The following is a 22,011-nucleotide window of genomic DNA, read 5'->3' as shown; positions in this document are numbered from 1 at the left end:
AGAAGCCATAATTACGCGGCGACGAGTCTCCAGAGTCATTGGTCTCTTATGCCAAAATAGAAAACAACCCTTGAATATCAGCCGAAATATTGTAAGTCGAATAAAGGTTTACTCTGTGTATACACTGAGGTGACAAAAATCATGGGCTACCTCCTAAAATCACATCGGACCCCCTTTTGAACGGCATAGTGCAGCAAGTCGACGTGGTGTGGATTCAAGACGATGGAAGGCCTTTGCAGAAATACTGTGTGCTCCGTCTGTAATCGTCCATAATGGCGAAGGTGTTCCTGGTGCAGGATTTCGATTACGCCTGTCCCATAAGTGGTCGTTGGGATTCCCGTCGGACGATCTGGATCGCCAAATCGTTCGCTCGAAGTGTCCATAATTTTCATCGAACCAAGAATTGTAGCCCAGTGACATGGCGCATTGTCATCAGTAAAAATTTCAATATTGTTTAGGAACATGAAATTCATGAATGGTTGCAACTGGTTTCCAGGTTGCCGAACATAACCATTTCCAGTCAGTGATCGGTTCTACATCTGCATTCTACATCTACATTTATACTCCGCAACCCACCCAACGGTGTGTGGCGGAGGGCACTTTACGTGCCACTGTCGTTACCTCCCTTTCCTGTTCCAGTCGCGTATGGTTCGCTGGAAGAACGACTAGCGGAAAGCCTCCCTGTGCGCTCGAATCTCTCTAATTTTACATTCGTGATCTTCTCGAGAGGTATAAATAGGAGGAAGCAATATATTCGACACCTCATCCAGAAACGCACCCCCTCGAAACCTGGACAGCAAGCTACACCGCGATGCAGAGCGCCTCTCTTGCAGAGTCTGCCACTTGATTTTGCTAAACATCTCCGTAACGCTGTCACGGTTCAAATGGTTCAAATGGCTCTGAGCACTATGCGACTTAACTTCTGAGGTCATCAGTCGCCTAGAACTCAGAACTAATTAAACCTAACTAACCTAAGGACATCACACCCATCCATGCCCGAGGCAGGATTCGTACATGCGACCGTAGCGGTCGCTCGGTTCCAGAGTGTAGCGCGTAGAACCGCACGGCCACTCCGGCCGGCTAAACGCTATCACGCTTACCAAATAACCCTGTGACGAAACGTGCCGCTCTTCTTTGGATCTTCTCTACCTCCTCTGTCAATCCGACCTGGTACGGATCCCACATTGATGAGCAATACTCAAGTATAGGTCGAACGAGTGTTTTGTAAGCCACCTACTTTGTTGATGGACTACATTTTCTAAGGACTCACCTAATGAATCTCAACCTGGCACCCGCCGTACCAACAATTAATTTTATATGATCATTCCACTTCAAATCGTTCTGTACGCATGCTCCCAGATATTTTACAGAAGTAATTGACCAGTGTTTGTTCCGCTATCATATAGTCATACAATAAAGGATCCTTCTTTCTATGTATTCGCAATACATTGCATTTGTCTATGTTAAGGGTCAGTTGCCACTCCCTGCACCAAGTGCCTATCCGCTGCAGATCTTCCTGCATTTCGCTGCAATTTTCTAATGCTGCAACTTCTCTGTATACTACAGCATCATCCGCGAAAAGCCGTTCCGACACTATCTACTAGGTCATTTGTATATATTGTGAAAAGTAATGGTCCCATAACACTCCCCTGTGGCACGCCAGAGGTTACTTTAACGTCTGTAGACGACTCTCCATTGAGAACAACATGCTGGGTTCTAGTTTGATAAAAACTCTTCAATCCAGCCACACAGCTGGTCTGATAATCCGTAGGCTCTTACTTTATCAGGCGACAGTGCGGAACTGTATCGAACGCCTTCCGGAAGTCAAGGAAAATGGCATCTACCTGGGAGCCTGCATCTAATATTTTCTGGGTTTCATGAACAAATAAAGCGAGTTGGGTCTCACACGATCGCTGTTTCCGGAATCCATCTTGATTCCTACAGAGTAGATTCTGGGTTTCCAGTAATGACATGATACGCGAGCAAAAAACGTGTTCTAAAATTCTACAACAGATGGATGTCAGAGATATAGGCCTATAGTTTTGCGCATCTGCTTGACGACCCTTCTCGAAAACTGGGGCTACCAGAGGACCCAGTCCACTCCATGTAAACACAGCCCACACCATTATGGAGTCACCACTAGCTTGCACAGTGCCTTGTTGATAACTTGAGTCCATAGCTTTGTGGGGTCTGTACCACACTTGAACCCTACCATCTGCACTTATCAGCAGAAATAGGGACTCATCTGAATAGGACACGGTTTTCTAGTCGTCTAGAGTTGAAACGACATGGTCACGAGTCCAGCAGAGGCGCCGCAGATGATGTCGTGCTGGTAGCAAAGGCACTCTCGTCGGTGCTGCTGCCATAGCCCAATAACACCAGATTTCGTCGCTCTGTCGAAAACGATATGTTCGTCGTACGTCCCACATTAGTGTCCGAGGTTATTTCACGCTTCTTGCTTGTCTATTAGCTCTGTCAACTTCACGCAAACTGTGTTGTCCGTGGTGACAGGTAATGCCTGAAATTTGGTATTATCGGCAGACTGTTGACTCTGTGGATCTCGAAATACTGCATTCACTAACGATTTCCAAAATGGAATATCCCATGCATCTAGCGCCAACTACAATTCCGCGTTCAAAGTCTATTAATTCCCGTCGAGCAGCCGTAATCACGTCTGAAACCTTTTCACATGAATCACTTGAGTAGAATTGACAACTCCGTCAATGCACTGCACTTTTATACCGTGTGTACGCTATATTATCGCCGTCTGTAAATATGCATATTGCTATTCGATGACTTTTATCGCCTCAGCGTACGCCGCAAGCTGCTGTACAGTGCATGGCAGAGCTTACTTTGTGCATATGTTAGGCACTTTCTTCTTAGCCTATGAGGCGAGGGAAAGATGACTCTCTGCATTGATCCTAATTTCTCCCATTTATTCTCGTGATTCCTATGCAAAGAGTATATTGGAGTCAGCGAGTTTGTTGCAGATTCTGCCTCGGAGATGCAAAACCGAGTGATGTGATGCAGTGATTAGCTCACATTCGGGAGGACGGCAGTTTAAACCCGCGTCCATCCATCCATATTTAGGTTTTCCGTGACTTCACAAAATCGCTCCAGGCAAATGTCGGAATTGTTCCTTTGAAAGGGCACGGCCGATTTCCTTTCCCATCCTTGACACAATCCGAGCTTGTGCTCCGTCCCTAGTGACCTCGATGTCGACGGTACGTTAAAGCAAATTTTTCTTCCTTTTTTTCGAACAACCAATTATATTTCACGATAAAAAAAAAGTGACGAGGATTTTTGTTGGTTCTATGCCGTGATTTCCGACGACTTCGGGCAAGATGTTAAAAGAAGTTGCAGGTTTGAAAGGAGTCGGAAGACATCGGCAAGAATCGACTGCTTTTTGCCGCTGCCAGCTTTAGCTGTCATACAATATTGTGTTCCGCCTGTCGACCAGTACGAAAGCAGAAGTTACGAGTAGAGTTAATGAGCGATAAAAAGTCATAAATAATTGAATTTGAAAACATTTAATTTAATGACAAGTTATAAACGCATTAAACATAGCGTTGTGTGACAGCTGTAGTTAGTAACGAGGGCAAAATAGTCAGATTCAACTACTAACATGCGAAAAGAGGCCTTCGTGAGTCGTGATAAGCATCTTTTGTATCAGAGCGAATGGATGCGAACAGAAACGTACGAGTATTCGAAGACAATTCTCCAGTGTTCCCTATGATTCGTTTGTGCCTGTAAACAAGCGTTCACGGTGGGGGCAAGAGAAAGAGAACGCGATAGAAAGAGCTTAGCTGCGAATTCTACGACCGCTGCGTTATTGCTTTCTTGGTGCGGCGTGATTGTTTATTGGTGAACTACCGAACTTTTTTTTTGCACAAATGGAAGCAACTCAGTTTGCACTTGCGCGTGTGCAGCGTTAAACACTAGCTACAGCCGCGATGCACAATTGCGGTATTCATATAAGGGTTCGCTGCGAGCACTATGTTTGCTGAGCCAGCAAAAGGGCACTGGAAACGAAAAACATAGATGTCTCATTCTCACACAATCGTAAAACTCGTGTGCTTACCACTTAATTGCAGCTCCAACCTTGCTTATCATTACTCCAGACCCTTGCACGTATGTAAGCTGGCGTTAAAACATAGAAGCAAAGCGCTAATTAACCACGAGCAACATAAATTGAAAAAAAGATCACACTCTGGTTCTTAGCATCTGGTGACAGTAACCAGTAAATCTACCCCGATTCTTTAAAGAATCTAACTCCTATGTGTAAAACTGCTTCAGACATCTGATTACTTTACGAATGAGTTAATGTGTTAAATGGTTCAAATGGCTCTGAGCACTATGGGACTTAACATCTGAAGTCATCAGTCCCCTAGAACTTAGAACCACTTAGACCTAACTAACCTAAGGACATCACACACATCCATGCCCGAGGCAGGATTCGAACCTGCGACCGTAGCGGTCGCCCGGTTCCAGATTGAAGCGCCTAGAACCGCTCGGCCACACCGGCCGGCTAATGTGTTAAATAGTTGACGTTAAGCACGTAAGCGAGAAAAGGTTCAGAAAAGGTTTGACGTTATGATTGAAGGTTGTTGGAAGTCGCTAAGTGCTCTTATTTGTGGTTGAGTAGAATTTGGGTGATATGCGCTCCGTTTCAAGTAAAAGCTAGGTTTTCACGCATCTCAGTGACGTCATATCTCGTGAACTGTGTGTTGTGCAATGATAAATTCTGCAGGTACATTCAGTGGAATATGTGAATACTCTTTCCAAAATGTATTCCGAATAGAGTTAGCAGTAAAGAAGTAATAAATTGAAACGTTATGCCGCTTGCTAAAGTTTTACTGCATCAAGAGGGAAAATGTAACAAGCGATAAAACTTTTTTCCTTTCATTATTTTGTGTCTGGGAGAAAAAGCTTCGCAAAGGTTTGAAATTATGTGTAAAGTTCATTAGACGTCGCTAAGTGTCTCGTTCTCAAATGCTGGATAAATACAGTCTGGGTAGTTTGTGCGCCATAAATTACATTGCCTCAAGTCATATACGTAGTTTCTTATAGTGATACTTTGCTAATTGTGTTAAACTTTTAAAATAAGATTATAGGCCTCAATTAGTAGATATGACAGAATTCTAAATTATTAATCTCGGTGAGTAATTACGCGGGATACTGAAAACCAAATTTTTGTTTCCCCATGGAAGGCGTTAGATAAGTAACCTGCAACTGGGATTGTGCCGCATGTTAGCCGTTTAGTAATGTTAACTGTTTGGTATTTTAGCAGCTGCTGTACGGTATATCAGTTAGTTCAAGATGTCAACAGTGACATGTACAAATGAATCAAGGACTTTGTTTAAGTGCATGTAAAGAGGTTATTGCCAGTAAAGTACAATTAATTAATGTAAACATACATATGATTTGTCCCACATTGCGTGCTTCATAAAATCTTCTATTTAATTTGTTGGAGATGAGATTGTATGACGCCGGGAAAAGATTTTTATTTATTCGGTTGTTACATCAAAAGCCCCTAAAATAACAATGATGTATCTTTGATATAATGTTAGCTACCTTGAGTGTAAATCACGAGAGTGATTAGATCTTTAATACATTTTCAGTTTTACACTGGTCAGTATAACAGATACATGTTCGTTTTTGTTTACCTTCAAGAAAATTTATTATGCTGTTCATTTATTTTTTTAAAAAGTCCGAAAGCTTGTACCTCTTCAGTCCGTTCCCTCCTGATGAAACCAAATAATGAATATATCACTTTTGTTACATCCCGAAATGGACCACTGCGTGTTTCGGACATTTTCTGTCCAGCCTACTTTTTTTGTTCGACATTTTGTGCTGTGACTCTTAGTTCTATGAGCAATATTCAGACGTCGGCGTGTATCACGCCACTCAATGAACATAGTTCGCGCTCGATGTTCTCTGTTTTGAGAGTGCCGAAGCGGACTGCACGAGAACTATTATGATGGCTCGCTGAAAACTTAGCAACGTAGCGGAACACGGGCGAGCACCCGCCTACACGAACTGAACACAACCAAATGCTGTTTGCTGTCGCTCGTCATCAGAGAGAATGCTCGTTCTGTGGAGCAGTCACAATACTTGTCATAGAAGCTCCTTGAAAGGAGGGCTAGCGTCACTTCTGTTATACTTTAAGCACACGAAATGTGTGGAAGCAAAAGGTGGACAGTGTCAGTTTAGCTTCCTTTATGTATTTGGAAAGGGCTTACCTGTGTAGTATTGTTATTCGCTTCACGGAAACCTCATTTGCCACACTTGTAGGTATCTGAGAACCGTTAATCACCACACGCAAACACATCCCCAACCGCGTAAGGCCAGCCACAAGGCCGCAGCAACAAGGGTACTCACCGAGGCGAGGCTTGTCCATGGCGCGGGTTCATATCTGCTTGCGCGGCCCCCGACGCCGCGTCCACTCGGCTCGACGCTGGACCACGACCTGCTTTCTGCCCGACGACTTCGCCTCTGCCGCGCTGACCAGTCTCGAAAGTAGCGTCTCGACTCGGGAGCCGGGGCGCGGGTTTCACTGTCTAGCCAGACCCGCTGCACCGCCAGCCGGCTCTGTGGGTCACGCTGTTCTCACTCTTTGGGCAGCCGCCACTGCATTTACTTTCACTTGTCACGCTACTGCCTGACTTCGCGCGAGTTAACCTCCCGTGTGGTTCTATGTATCACTTCACGCTCCTCGCGTGCAGGAGGCATGGTTGGTAGCCGTGAAGTTTTAATTATCACCTCGAAAAAGTAAAGTTACTCAATTAATTTGTTGTTGGCGTGCAGGTACCTGCCTGCAGTCCAGGCACACAGTAAGATTCCTGCACCATAGCACGCCGCTTGTCGAGCTGAAACAAGATGCCGTAACACATTGGTAAAGTGGGGATGAGCCGAGCCATTTTGTTTTGGCTCCTGTAGTGTGGTGCTATGGTGCTGTGGCATGGTGATTTACTGCATGCCTGGATTGCAGACATACTCGTCCAAACAATCAAAAAATAGTTGCCTAACTTTATTTTTTCGGCGTGATAACTGAAATTTCATTACTGCGCTATGTGAGATGGGAATTTAATGTAATGGTACCCTGAGCTGACAAAAGTCATGGTATAGCGGTATGCATGTACACAGATGGCGGTAGTATCGCGTACACAGGGTATAAAAGGGCAGTGCATTGACTTAGCTGCCGTTTGTACTCGGGTGATTCATGTGAAAAGGTTTCCGACGTGATTATGGCCACACAATCGGAATTAACAAAGTCCGAACGCGGAATGGTAATTGGAACTAGAGCATGGGACGGTCCATTTCGGAAATCGTTAGGGAATTCAATATTTCGGGATCCACAGAGTCAACAGTCTGCCGATAATACCAAACTTCAGGCATTACTACTCACCACGAACTACGCAAAGGCTGAACGACTGAGAGCAGCAGCGTTTGCATATAATTGTCAGTGCTAACAGAGAAGCAACGCTGCTTGAAATCACCACAGAAATTAATTTGGGACTTACGACGAACGTAGCCGTTAGGACAGTACGGCGAAATTTTGAGTTGACGGGCTATGACAGCAGACGAGCGACAGAGTTCCTTTGCTAACAGCACGACATCGCCTGCAGCGCGTCTCCAGGGCTCGTGACCATATCGGCCGGAACCTAGACAACTGGAAAACCGTGGCCTGGTCAGATGAGTTCCGATTTCAGAGCTGGAGGTAGGGTTCGATTGTGGCGCAGACCCCACGAAGCCATGAACCAAGATGTCCACAAGGCACTGTGCAAGCTGGTGGTGTCTCCATAACGGTGTGAGCTGTGTTTACATGGAATGGACTGGATACTCTAGACCAACTTAACTGATCACTGACTGGAAATGGTTGTGCTACTAGGAGACCGTTTGCAGCCATTCGTGGACTTCATGTACCCAAACAGCGATGGAATTTTTGTGGATGACAATGCGCCATGTCACCAGACCACAGTTGTTGCTGATTGGTTTGAAGAACAGTCTGGACCATTTGAGCGAATGATCTGGCTATCCAAATCGCTCGACGTGAATCCCATCGAACATTTCTGAGACATAATCGAGAGGTCAGCCGCGCTGTCCGCGGCGTCTTGTCACGTTCAGCACTGCTCCCCCCGTCGAAGGTTCGAGTCCTCCCTCAGGCACGGGTGTGTGTGTTGTCCATAGCATAAGTTAGTTTACGTTAGATTAAGTAGTGTGTAAGCTTAGTGACCGATGACCTCAGTAGTTTGGTCCCATAAGATCTTCCCACAAATTTAAAATTTGAGACGTCAGTTCGTTCACAACATCTTGCACCGGCAACACTTTCGTAATTATGAACAGCTGTAAAGGAATCGTGGATCAGTATTTCTGCAGGGACTTCCAATGCCCTTGTTGAGTCCATGCCACGGAGAGCTGCTGCACTACGCTGGGCAGGAGGTGGTCCGACACGATACTAAGAGGTATCCCATGGCTTTTGTAACCTCAATGCTCAACATAGTAAATGTTAACAGTATTCTTACAATGTCAGAAATATGTATAACGAAGCGTAGTGTGCGTAATTGCACTACCTGAAAAAAATACTTGATGGACAAGGTAATTTTATTGACAGGTAAGGTGACACGTTACTCGGATTTGCTTTTAAACAAGGTGAAGCCAGCCATGAGAAAGAGATGTCGTGGATCTCAGAGGAGAGGTGTGATTCATCAGTGTAGGATACATGATAACGAATAAAGACCAAATACCAAGTACGCGGGTTATTCAACAATTAAAGAGAGAAATTGGTCTGGGGAAAAACTGTTTGTAGGGAAAGTTTGTTACTTTTATGGCTTTAAGTTGGCACACTGGGATGAGCCCTGATCAGCTGATGTATCAACATTGTTTTGTTTATAACTTCAAAAATACATTGAAACGTCCACATAGTTGAACAACGTTCTGTTACTCTTTTTTTACTTGCTGAAGGCGAGAAACCAGTGAATATACACTGTAAAATGTCGAAAATTTATGGTGAAGGTAGTATGAATCGTGCAAATTTTTACAAGTGGGTAGAGCAGTTCAAAAATGGTCGCGACTGAGTGACTGACGAACACCGTTCTGGCCGATGAGTTGCAGTTTCAACTTCCTCACTTGAAAATCGAATTGATGAAATTATTCGTGGCGACCGCCGTGTGACTTTGGAAATGATAGTTGACGAGGTTCGAGTTAGTACTGGTACAGTTCATAACATTGTCTGTAACAAGCTGAAGTACCGCAAAACATGTGCATGATGGGTCCCAAAGGAGTTGACGCGGCTACCCTACGAAACAAGGTTGAGAGTGTGTACAAAGCTAAAGGAACGTTATGAAAGAGAAGATGAGCACTTCAACAAAATTTTAACTTGTGGTTAAACTTGGGTTCACTATTATGAGCCAATATCAAGAAGACAAAGCATGGAGTGGAAGCACACGAACTCACCTGTCAAGAAAAAATTCAAAATCCAAGAATCAGCAGGAAAAGTCATGTTGACGGTGTTTTGGGATGCTGAAGGTCGAGTTTTTTGTGATTATCTCGAAGAGCAGCCAATGTTACTCGGATTTGCTTTTAAACAAGGTGAAGCCAGCCATGAGAAAGAGATGTCGTGGATCTCAGAGGAGAGGTGTGATTCTCCAGCAAGGCAACGCACGTCCTCATATTGCTCAACTAACGTGTGAAACCATCGACAAAATAGACTGGGAAGTACTACCTCATCCCCCTTACAGTCCTGATTTAGCACCTAGTGATTTCCATTTGTTTGGCGCACTGAAAGAGGCATTACGTGGGAAGAGGTTCCAGGACAACGAGGGCGTGAAAAAGTTTCTGGGAAATTGGTTCAAACATCAAGGTAAAGAGGTCTTTGCAGCCAGAATAAAAAAGGTTGCAGCCCGTAGGAACAAGTGCATATGTGTTCGGGAGGATTACGTTGAAAAATAGAAAAAGTATTGTTTTGTAAAAATAAACGCTTTTTTGCCCAGACCAATTTGTGCCTGTAATTACTGAATTACCCTCGTATTACACACGTGTCACAGTAAAGGGACCCCTAACAGTCGCACCAATACACAGTCTACCTTCCTCTGTCGGAGCGTACTCTCCCATACAAACCACCATAAAGATGCCGAATGGCGTCCTGCGATAGATTGTCCCAAGTATCTTGCGCTTTTTGTTGCAGTTGGGCAGTGGTTCTTGCAGCCTATGTAGTTTCAGCTTCATCAGGTCCCATACGTATACAATTGGCGAGAGATCTGGCAGTGCTGCTGGCCAGGAAAGTTGTTGTACACCACGAAGAGCACGTTGCGTTGCAGCAGGCATAATGAACGCTCAAAAATGGCTCTGAGCACTATGGAACTTAACATCTGAGGTCATAAGTCCCCTAGAATTTAGAGTTACTTAAACCTAACTAATCTAAGGTCATCACACACATCCATGCCAGAGGCAGGATTCGAACCTGCGAGCGTAGCGGTCGCGTGGTTCCAGACTGAAGCGCCTAGAAACGCTCGGCCACACAATGGACGCTCATTTTCCTGCTGAAAAATCAGATCACCTTCCTGTCAAAGAAATAGCAGTAAGCCTGCGCAATGTAGCAGTCCCTGGTTACTTTATCCTTCAGAAACGCCAAATGTGAGCACGAGCTGTAACTGATGGCCCCCACACCATGAAGCCTGGGATTGGACCTGTGTGTCGTAGGTGAATGTACTCAGGTAGGTCACCAGGCCGAGGCTATACACATGCACGTCCATCACTTGCGTACAGACAGAACGTACTGTCATCGTTGAAGACAACGGAGCGCCATTCCACTATCCAGTCAACTCTTTCACGACATCCGAGTAGCCATGGTCGGTAGTGTCGTGCAGTTAATGGTAACCTGCTGTAAGCAGACGGTTCCCAATGGTCCCTGATAAAATAGTTACTGCAACGTATGTCCAGATTTCGTTCCTCATGGTATTCGGTCAGCCACTGCTGCTCGCTCAATGCATTTGTACTAAGCGGAGGTTCACAATCTGTCCGACAATTGTGTGATCGTTCTACAGACCACTGTTGAAAGCAGCGACACATTACCGGTACATTATGCCCATCAGGTGCAGCAATCCGTCGATATGTTAATCTGGTTTCCTGCAAGCCCACAATGCAACCCCATTCAAATGGCTGAAGCTGTCCAAACAGAAGTACATACTCGTCAGTGGGGCCTGTTTGTACCCTAGACTGAATCTTTCAAACACTGTTAACCTCTACAGTCAGCACAATTACTGTAGAGTCAAAACAGAGGGTGCACTGACAGCTTTCCAGCTTTCCTGAGCGCTATCTGATTGCCGATGACCATGGAAAATGAACCATCAACACAGCATCCCTTCAGTATGCACGTATTATACCCTGGTGCCAGTGAACACAAACCTTGAGGGAGCTGGATTTTTTCCGGTAGTGTATGTTAACATACGTTTAGCTTACTTCGTAATTGTAATTTTGTCATAATATATTAACACAATAACATATTCACGCAACACACAGGTATAGTATACAAACACATTAACATAACGTAGCTGGATAGTATCCACACCTTGTTGAGCAGAATACATGTACAATCAGCTAAAACAATCCCCACTTCGTCGCTACCTCGGAAATGCTGTGTCCCATCGCTCGTGCGCCAAGTATAACACTACGTTCAAACTCACTTAAATTTTGATAACCTGCCATTGTAGCAGCAGTAACCGACCTAACAACTGCGCCAGACACTTCCTGTCTTATTGCCGACTGCAGCGCCATATTCTGCCTGTTTACTCTCTGTATTTGAAAACGTATGCCTATACCAGTTTCTTTGGCGCCTCAGTGTATTTGTCCACTGGCACTGAGATGATGGATTATGAGTACTTGTGTCGTAGACTAAGTACGTAGTTCAAAATGGAGAGGCAATAGCGCACAAATACGTCGCGACCAATACGTCTAGTTGTGAGAGCACAGCAGTTTTTCATATCGAGCCAACAAGAGCAGCGTTCCAATTCCACTCATGCCTCGTTGTTCAGTTCTCGTTGTTTTTACTAAATTACTGCAGCCGATTTCTCAGCTTATTTCTACTAGAAGATCGCTGCCAATTTCCGCCGACATACTCTTCGGTAACTGCCGGGTGTTTCAAGCCTCAGCCGAATTGCGATTATGCATTTTATGTTTTGTTTTTCACTGATTTTGCTTGAAGCTAGATTGTTAACTTTTTGATTATCTTACTTTCATATCTGTGAGAAAAATAGTCCCTCATAAAGAACTCTGTATGTTCATTTCTTGTCTGACCATAGGTACTTGATGACGTCTGAAAATGGCACTCAGAAAGTAAAAGTGGTCGCATTAAAAAAAAAAAAAAAAAAAAAAAAAAAAAAAAAAAAAAAAACTCTTAACAGCTAGAGCTGCTTTTATTGCTACCACTCACCTTTTACATCTGATAACGTGACATGTTACAGAACTGTCTGACTGTCGAGTCCTTGGAAGATAACTGTACACATGTGTTCGCTTAAAAACACCAACTTCCTGTTCTGTGACTGTTCTGTAATATCACCGAGTGAGGTGGGAGAATGGTTAGTGTACTGAACTCACATTTGGGAGGAACGGAATTTGAATCTGTATCTGGCAATTTTGATTTAGATTTCCTTAAATAGTGTGAGACAGGTATCAGTTTTATGTTGTATTCACCACATAAGTTTGGTGCCCAACATAAAAGGCAACAAGAAGCTAAAACTCTTCCACAAGAAATGTGGTTGTTGTGTTTAGATAGCGTGCATGCTGTAGTACATTGATACACAAATAAAGTTGGCAGCACACTGAATAATATTGAACAATCATTTTGATAGTATGTCCGCAAATTTTCATCTTCAGCTTGATAAACAGGCATGGCAATGAAGTAAGGTATGGAAGACGGGTCTATTCGAACTCAGTGAACGTTAGCTGACTAAACCAATAGGCTGCTGTTAAACAGTTTATAGTTCAGGCTTGAAATACTTATACACACTTTGATACTCTGTGTAGGCTGTCCGAGGATCACGCGCACGTAACTGGAACTGATCGGCAACTGGTGATATGCGAAAATCTTGATCGCGGTGACAACAGTTGAGTGGAGATGTGCGGGGCGTCGGCATTTGTCTGCTAATGATGTTTGATTTGTGGGACGTTGTTCAACTGCGCAGTCATCAGCGCTCGTACGAAGTCCCAATTTTTACACAGTCCAGTCGAATGATAATGATGAAATGATTAGGACATCACAAACACCCAGTCCTGGGCAGAGAAAATCCCCAATCCGGCCGGGAATCGAACACGGGACCCCGTGGTCCAGAGGCAGCAACGCTAGCCACTAGACCACGAGCTGCGGACCTTTGTCCTGTGTTCACTGTGACACCGACAATGGTCGTCAGATGCCGTCGCGCCAGAGGTCGCTCGATATCGGACGACTGCTTGGTTTCGGTGCGTTCGATCTCGTTTGTCAGTTTTTGGCGCGGTCGAGCAAGTTAGGTTGGATTAGAATCTGGTCTATGAACGAAGTAGGATACATTTTAACTTCCAAGGGTGGGATAGATATCACGATGCCTCTGTGCTTGGAGACGAGTGCGGCAATGCGTCGTTCGTTAATAAGATGCTGAATGAGCTATATCTGTCTCGAAAAAAACATTTTCGGTACTGTACACTCTGTCTGCAGCTACGAGGATTACCAAACAAGTTTTGCGATACACCCACATAGTACGAAAATATGTATCGGTAGGTTCAGTGATACATTGCGTTAAAGGCCCCCCTAAACGTTCAAACGTATTTGACTAAGTCGCTCTTATCTAGCCACAGATTTGACAAGCAAACCCGTAGATGTTCAAACGATGTTTGTCAGTTTAACCTCACTTCGAAGCAGACACTATTTGTGTTCGTGTGTACTTTGAGAGCAGTGAGTACGGCCGCAAATGCAGAAAAAGCAGTCCTGGCACTGTGTTTAAGGAAGAAGAAAAAAACGAGACTCTGGTCCAGGGAATGGCTAAAATGACAGATTTACCCAAGAAAATTTGCTAAAGGACATATTACTCTCAGAACCCGGTAATCACAACAACTTAATTCGAATGGACAATGGAACTTTTTATAACTTATTAAGTCCCTCCTAAAAGAGCAAACTTTCCTGTCAAGTTCGCTCTACGGATATGTCAAACTAACCCGTACACGTTCTAAGAAAGCTTGTCAGTTTAACCTTACTTTTGAAGCAGACACTTTTCGTGTGTGCTGTTACATGTAAACACCACAGCAGTTTCCGAAATTCGGTTTCCGTCTTTCGGAAGGTGTGTCGCACGTAAACGTAGTGTGTGAAAGACAAACACAAATTCTGGAATAAGATACTCTGACACGTAAATCACTGTAAAGTGTAGACACATACGTATATCACATTTACAAACCACTTCATGCAACAGAATAGGCAGCCTGTTGACATAAAAATGCCAGCAAATAGTAACAGTAATTTGTAGACAGCTGATGCCCACTAGCTATAACCCAAAAAGATCGACTACAGTAACTTTAACCGTAAGATACAGCGTTCCTGTCACTTGAACAAATTATGTTTCTAGGCTATGATCTACTCCTAAAATTTCTCATAAAGATTTCGCCTACTTGTGGTCTTGTGGTTTCCAATAAACCTTCGATTTCAGTCCATAGAATCCGAACTATAACCTGAGTATGATATTTTTCATTCTCAGGATCCCACAACCTACTCCTTCGACAAAACTTATCAGTTTCTCACAGTCCATGTTTCGTGTCATGTCGGCCATAATGACGGGAAAAAACAAACTTATTTGAATTTCACCAACTGTCGTCCGAAATCTGTACGTTTGGGCCACTTGGAAAGACCTCCAGAGGTCCATTCTTCATTGAAACTAGGATACAGTGCCAGATGTGTTTCATGCGCTCAACATTTTGAGTGGTTTTAGCGGCTCAGAGAGGGGCGAGAAGAGACTGGAGATGAGCCACGTGCAGAGCGACCCGCAATGTCAACGAAGGACAAAAACTTTGAAAAAATTGGAAGTAATTTCGGGAAGACTGTCGGTTGAGTTTCATGTGGTTGCTCGCATTTTAAGAATTAACAAAGAAATAATGTGGCACATTCTACACAAATAATTTTCACATGAGGGTAGTTTGTTCAAAATTATGCACAAGAAGCTGACACCTGTCAAATCGTTTTTCGCTAAGCATGGAATCTCTTTGTTGGAACATCCACTCTACTCAGCAGTTTTTGCTCCGTATGCCCCTTTTTCACTTTCTGGAAGTGAAATCTACTATGAAAGGGACAAGATTTGAAACAGGTGAAGCTGTGAAAAAGAAAATGATGGACACCATGAACGTGCTTTTAAAGTTCTCTTCAAACACTTCTTTCAGCAGTGGAAAATTTGCCTGGGCTGCAGTAAGGAATATGAAGGGGAGAATTTTAAAGGAATAATGTAAAATTTGAGAAGAAGTAAAAATAAAGAATGTTATATCCTTACACCAGCTATTTTTTAGCCAGACCACTTAGTCCTTTGTGTCACTGTCTTCAGTAGTGGGAGACGCAACTATTGGCTGATGTAGTGGAGTATTTGTAAGTCTTGTAGTGGAAGTGTAAAGAGATTCCTCTTATGTCTGTCATCTGCAAGCCGACTGATTTTAACTATGTGTCACCACACAGAAGGCTACCTGGCATGTCACACACTCTGTAGGCTTAGCTGTGTACCGTATCTGACAGTGTACATACCAACCAGTATGTTTCCTTTGAAAGGGACAAGACTCATTTCCTTTCATCTCCTTGTTTATGTGAAACATGTACTTCTTCTCTAATGACCTCATGTCGATTGGGTGTTAAATTCTAATCTCCCTAGCTTTTTCTTGGGGTATTATGTTAATAAAACCAAGTTACACAACCTTTAACAGTGCTTACATGATTGTGGGGGACACTGATGACATAGAGGAGTGAGTTGTGAGGGTTTAATGGGCAGAGAAGTGGGAAAAGTTTGAATAGAGGATTTGGGGGCAGTGAGTCAGTGGAGACTGAGGCTGGAAGAGATGCAGCAGCAAAGGATGTGTTGTAAGAATAACTCTCATCTGCGTAGTTCAAAAAATCTGGCGATAGAGGGAAGCATCCAAATGGCTTGGGTCGTGAATTAGCCATTAAAATCAAATATGTTGTCTTCAGGTGCATGTTGTGCCACTGGGTGGTCAACTTTGTTCTTGCCCACAATTTGGTGGTGGCCATTCATTCGAGTGGCCAAGTGGTTTCTTGTCACACTGACATAAAAATCTGTGCAGTGATTGCAGCATAGTTGCTGCTTTCGCAAGTGGCCTTTCCTCTGATGGGATGGGATAAGCCTGTGACATGACTAGAGTAGGAAGTGCTGGGTAGGTGGGCTGGACAGGTCTTGCACCTGGATCTTCAAGAGGGATATGTTCCCTGCGGCGAGTGGTTCAGAATGGGAGTGGCATAGGGATGGATCAGTATGTTCTGTAGGTTGGGTAGGCAACAGAATGCCACTTCAGGATGGGCGGAAGTTATCTTGAATAGAATGTCCCTCATTTCTAGGCATGATGATGAATAATTAAAGCCTTGGCGAAGACCTGTTGGTCCAGTCAATACTGGGTGCCAAAAGGGTTGCTCCTTTGTAGGTGAGCTATCCTTGCAACGCATCCTTTGCTACCATCTCTCTGCAGGCCTCAATCTCCACTAACACACTGCCCCCACACCTTCTATCCAATGTCAACAGTTTCTCCTTCCTCTGTCCAGTCACCTCCTCACAGTCCATGCCTTCATGTAATTTTCATTTGTGCCACACCTCAATGGATCTTGTGCCTGTGCATCACCCCCCCCCCTTTTTCCCAAATTCCTAGCCATCAAATCTGCTGCTGTGTACCGCCAAGGTGTTAGTACCATCTCCAAGCCCTCTTCCTTCCTTAGCAGGTTTTCATTCTCTTTTATGTGTGCCTGTTGACAACTCAGTACTTCTCCTATTCATTGCATAACCTCCTTTACTCCTAAATTATTTACATTCTTTCAGAACTTTCTTTCCTTACTCTATGAATCCACCTTTTCTTTTCATTTTTGTAGAATTATTAAATATTTTACATGTTTTCAGGCAGGATACCACTACCACAATAAATTCCAAACTAATTACTGACTGATTCTTTTTTCTTTACAGACCCTTGTTTATACATTCTAAGATTTGCAAATAGACTAGAATTTGGAGATAAGACTCATGAAGTTTCCATGACTGCATTACGTCTAGTGCAGCGAATGAAACGAGACAGCATCCATACTGGAAGAAGACCTTCTGGCCTATGTGGTGCAGGTACTTTAATGTAAAAACATACTAACACATATTTGAAAAAGGTTTAAGTTTCTAAGATAATGTATGTGAGACAAATATAGTACTGCTGCTTTACAGGAAATATGATAATGTTTTAATGTCTCTCTGACTTCAGTGTTCTTAAAGACAGAGTGCTAGTTCAATTAAAGAAGAATGGGAGAGGAACCTGGATGTAATATTGAAGTTTCTCTTTACTGCCAAAATCAGTATTTTTCAGCTAAAGTTTTGAACGAATTTTACTAAAAATAATAACCTATTACACACCAGTGTTACTGAAACTTACCTTGACTTCTATATAATGTGTCCTGAATCAGCTCTTTGTGGCCTGATAAGGAAAGAAAAGAGAGAATATTAAAGATAAAAAGACACAAATGCCTAATTATTTACTACACACCAAACTCTTTCTAATCTTACATGAAAGTCATTGTCCTTGGTTTTTGTGTCACTTTTATGATTCCAAAGTGACAAAAAACAATTGTCTTCTAATATTGTATTCATAAACTCTGCAAGCTGCAAATGTTCTCTGCATTTTATGGTGATTGATTATGGTCACCACCTAACTACCAGGTGGGAGCATGTCTTTAGCTCTCAGGTTCCATACAACGTTAAAAATTACAAACATTAAATTCAAATTAATGATATGAATATAATAGAGGGAAACATTCCACATAGGAAAAATATATCTAAAAACGAAGATGATGAGACTTACCAAACAAAAGTGCTGGCAGGTCGATAGACACACAAACATACACACAAAATTCTAGCTTTCGCAACAAACGGCTGCTTCGTCAGGAAAGAGGGAAGGAGAGAGAAAGACGAAAGGATGTGGGTTTTAAGGGAGAGGGTAAGGAGTCATTCCAATCCCGGGAGCGGAAAGACTTACCTTAGGAGGAAAAAAGGACGGGTATACACTCGCGCGCGCACACACACACACACACACACACACACACACACACACACACACACACACACATATCCATCCACACATATACAGACACAAGCAGACAATGTGTGTGTGTGTGTGTGTGTGTGTGTGTGTGTGTGTACCCGTCCTTTTTTCCCCCTAAGGTAAGTCTTTCCGCTCCCGGGATTGGAATGACTCCTTACCCTCTCCCTTAAAACCCACATCCTTTCGTCTTTCCCTCTCCTTCCCTCTTTCCTGACGAAGCAGCCGTTGGTTGTGAAAGCTAGAATTTTGTGTGTATGTTTGTGTTTGTTTGTGTGTCTATCGACCTGCCAGCACTTTTGTTTGGTAAGTCTCATCATCTTTGTTTTTAGATAAACATTAAATTCAAGTTTACAAATTTTTCACAAGTGACGCACTAAACATTTTGTTTCAGCCATTTAATGCTAGTATTCTTTCATCACAGGTGCTATTTAAACTCAAATTTGAAAGCCACATACAATTGTTTTATTGTCTTATTAATCTGTTAGTAATATCTGCAACAAAATTTTATGCTGCTGCTTGAAATGAACCAATACAAGGGCTGTACCTGGAAGTTGGAATTTATTAACAGTCTAGTTATTTACTTAACTTTCAAATACAGGTAAGCAAGGGGATGAGAATTTATACATAACAAGGGTTTTAATTAAACATGGTGCTAAGTGTTTCAAATTTACTTAAATATATTTAATGGCAAGAAAAGTTCTGTTTTGTATGACTATCATATATACTTGATCAATTTTACTTGTACATGATACTTTACTTCTAATAGAAAATGACATAAAAAAGTATAATCTTACAATTGTCACTTCCAAACACAGCAGAGCATTTCAGAGCAGGTATAGTGGTATTCATGACAGTAGATTTCTAATGCTGAAAATTAGAGAGTGAAACATACAACAGAATAGTTGATCAATTATAGTGTGTATTGTGAAAAAATAGAAGAAGAATTACACAGTGGAATTACAGAATTTTAAGCCCCATTTTTTACAAAGTTAATTATTTGTTGTTGAAAGTATTTTGCCTGCATATATTCAGGCTTTATTTTAGTTCTTGTTACTGTTAATGACATTATTTTTACTGAATGCCATTACTAACTTCGTTATCTATTTTTCCAGCTTTGTTGATTGCTGCCCGACTACATGAGTTCAGTCGCACAGTCTCTGATATAATTAAAATAGTAAAAGTTCATGAATCAACATTGAAAAAAAGGTAAGTTTCTGCGAATAATGTTTTGGGTTTCTTGTGCAAGACATCAGTCACAAGGGCATGGTACTATTCTTAACTTGGATTTACAATAAATTTACGTGTGCTTTATTGCTACCTTCTCTGCATTATGGTTAGGCAAACAGTAATTTTGGGGCTTACATCTGTTTCATGTAACACAGTTGGATTTGGAAATACACTGTCTGTCAAGGAAAGTGAAGGACTGAGAAGGAGAGGAGGAAATCAAATGAAACTTCATAGGTTGAGAGGGTATGCAATTTTATTTCAGTGATTACAAAGTCAAATCAAATTTACAAAGAAGTTGCCAGTTTGAGCCCACTTATCAGTTTAACATTACATCCCCTGTGGCCTGGGTGCAAACACTGATTCAGTTGGGAAGGGCATTATAAAGCTGTTGTACCTCCCTTGAAACTAGATGGCCCACAACTGCTGTAACTAGTCGATATCCTGGATACTGACACTAGGACGGAGTTGACATCCAACCTGGTCCCACAAATGCTCTGTTAGAGACAGGTTTAGGGAACCTGCTGGCCATGGTAGTACCTTGATATGCAGATAGTCCATAGAGAAACATGTTGTGTGGATGAGCATTGTCCTTTTGAAAAATGGTACCATGATACTGTCACATGGACATAGCACATGAGGACACTGCATGTCCATGATGTACCGTTTAGCATGAGAGTTCCCTCAGTCACTACTAGTTGTGACCAAAAGTCACACGTGATGGCTTCCTACAACATGATGTTAGGAGTAAAACTGGTGTGCCTCTCCAAAACATTGAAAGAACGGGATCTCTCCCCATGTTTCTGCAGTTCAAACTGATGACAGTCATCTGGGCTAGTGCAGAACTGTGATTCATCAGAGAGTACAATACAATGCCAATCAGCAGCAGCCTGTTCTTCCTGATCATGGCACCACTCCAAACACAGCTGTTTGTGTTGTGTTGTCAATGGCAGCCTATGCACCCGCTGCTAATCTCTGACCAATGGTTTGGGATGATACAAAACGTTACAGGGAGTCCTTTTTCTCAAGTCACAGGCACAGATGTGAAGAGGTTACACTGTGTTCGGTGTGCAGTATGGCGATCCTCCATTGTGTGGCCAGATGTGATAACCAGAACCCTGTCGATGAGTATGCATGCCCTTACATTTCCATGAAGTCTAACGTCAGACCACTGTGACATCAGGATAAGTGATGAATCACGATATTGCATGCTTCAACCAGTCAGCCAAATGGAGCCCCACAATGAGATCCCTTTCAAACTCTGTCAGGTGCAATAACTGCAGCCCACATGAGTATGTGACATATCTGTCCCCATAGTCATCACTCATCATCTGACACTGCACATTCCCCTTACATGCCCTACTGGGTATGGTGACAGTGCTAAACATGAACAACACTAATGTACTTTGGTGGCCATTCTACCTATCACAGAGAACTGCAACTCCAGTCATTTACATACATGAAGATATTGTGTGCATGTGTTCAAAGTTACACTGACATCTAACCATATCTTTTTGGTCTTTTACTTTTAGTGTCTGGGAGTGTAAAGTATCAGTAGTATTACACTAAGTCCTTCAAGTCTTGTTCGGAAAGCTACTGTGAAGAAAAGATCAAAGCTGGCATTAGATGTTCCCTACCAGTACTATCTGAGATCAAATAAGTACCAAAATCATCAAATAAAATTACTTCCCAGGTATCACCTGACTTCCTCTGTTTATGAACTGTCCTGTCTGATTGTTGCATCTCAATGTGATTTTTGGGAAGAGTGATGCTAATCAAGGTGAATGTGAAGTTTTGCTATCAAAATCCTTGGATTTCAACTTGTACACCATTCTTTGTGAGCCTACATAAGGCGTGCAAGTTCCAAATGCAGTCAGGGGTGGATCTGGTTGTATGAATTATGGAGTGAGGGAAATGAACACCAGACACCACATATTTTTGATTGACTATATGAGAACTTACTGCAGAGACACAGTGATCTATATACCCAGCAGTATCTATGCAGAAGTACTCTGTCAAGTCCTACTTACAACTTGAAGAAAATTCTGAGATACCGTATGAAATAGCCTGTTGTCATAGAGGGACAGAAAAAATCGAACTAGAAGGTGCATTTTTTGTTGAAAGGATAGAATCACAATATGTTCGAAATTTTCATCTTACAGTTCCAGTAAATCACTGTTCCACATTCAAACCTTTTGATTTGATGCCATGTCAGCAGCTATCATGTCAAATGTTGCTGTTTATTAATTTGAGCATTTGACCTCATGAGACAAAGTGGACTCCACGTGAGACCTTCCCATCCCAAAAGAATATGAATACTGAGGATTGAACCTGAGAGCTCCATGTTAGTTTCCATGGAAGAAAATAAATTTTTTTATTCTCCATTTTCTGGTTGTCTTTATCCTTTCAGTTGCATTTATTGGCGACAAATTTATGTACAGTTGATTACAGAGTGAACTGTGCCATCTTCAGCCACATTACAATGGTGCA

The 22,011-nt window shown here is 42.6% G+C and overlaps 1 protein-coding gene across 1 annotated transcript in view; it reads left to right on the top strand.

The window, feature by feature from the left end:
- LOC126168897 (transcription factor IIIB 90 kDa subunit) overlaps positions 1-22,011 on the top strand; it is a 372,622-nt gene that overhangs the window by 279,780 nt on the left and 70,831 nt on the right. Inside the window, exons 5-6 of the mRNA XM_049920596.1 lie at positions 17,181-17,330; positions 19,410-19,503. Coding sequence (XP_049776553.1) covers positions 17,181-17,330; positions 19,410-19,503 — 244 coding nt within the window. The remainder of the gene's footprint in view (positions 1-17,180; positions 17,331-19,409; positions 19,504-22,011) is intronic.

This window comes from Schistocerca cancellata, chromosome 1 (genome assembly GCF_023864275.1).
Source record: "Schistocerca cancellata isolate TAMUIC-IGC-003103 chromosome 1, iqSchCanc2.1, whole genome shotgun sequence".
Classification (NCBI taxonomy): Eukaryota; Metazoa; Arthropoda; class Insecta; order Orthoptera; family Acrididae; genus Schistocerca; species Schistocerca cancellata.
This window is presented reverse-complemented; position numbering and strand designations above follow the sequence as displayed.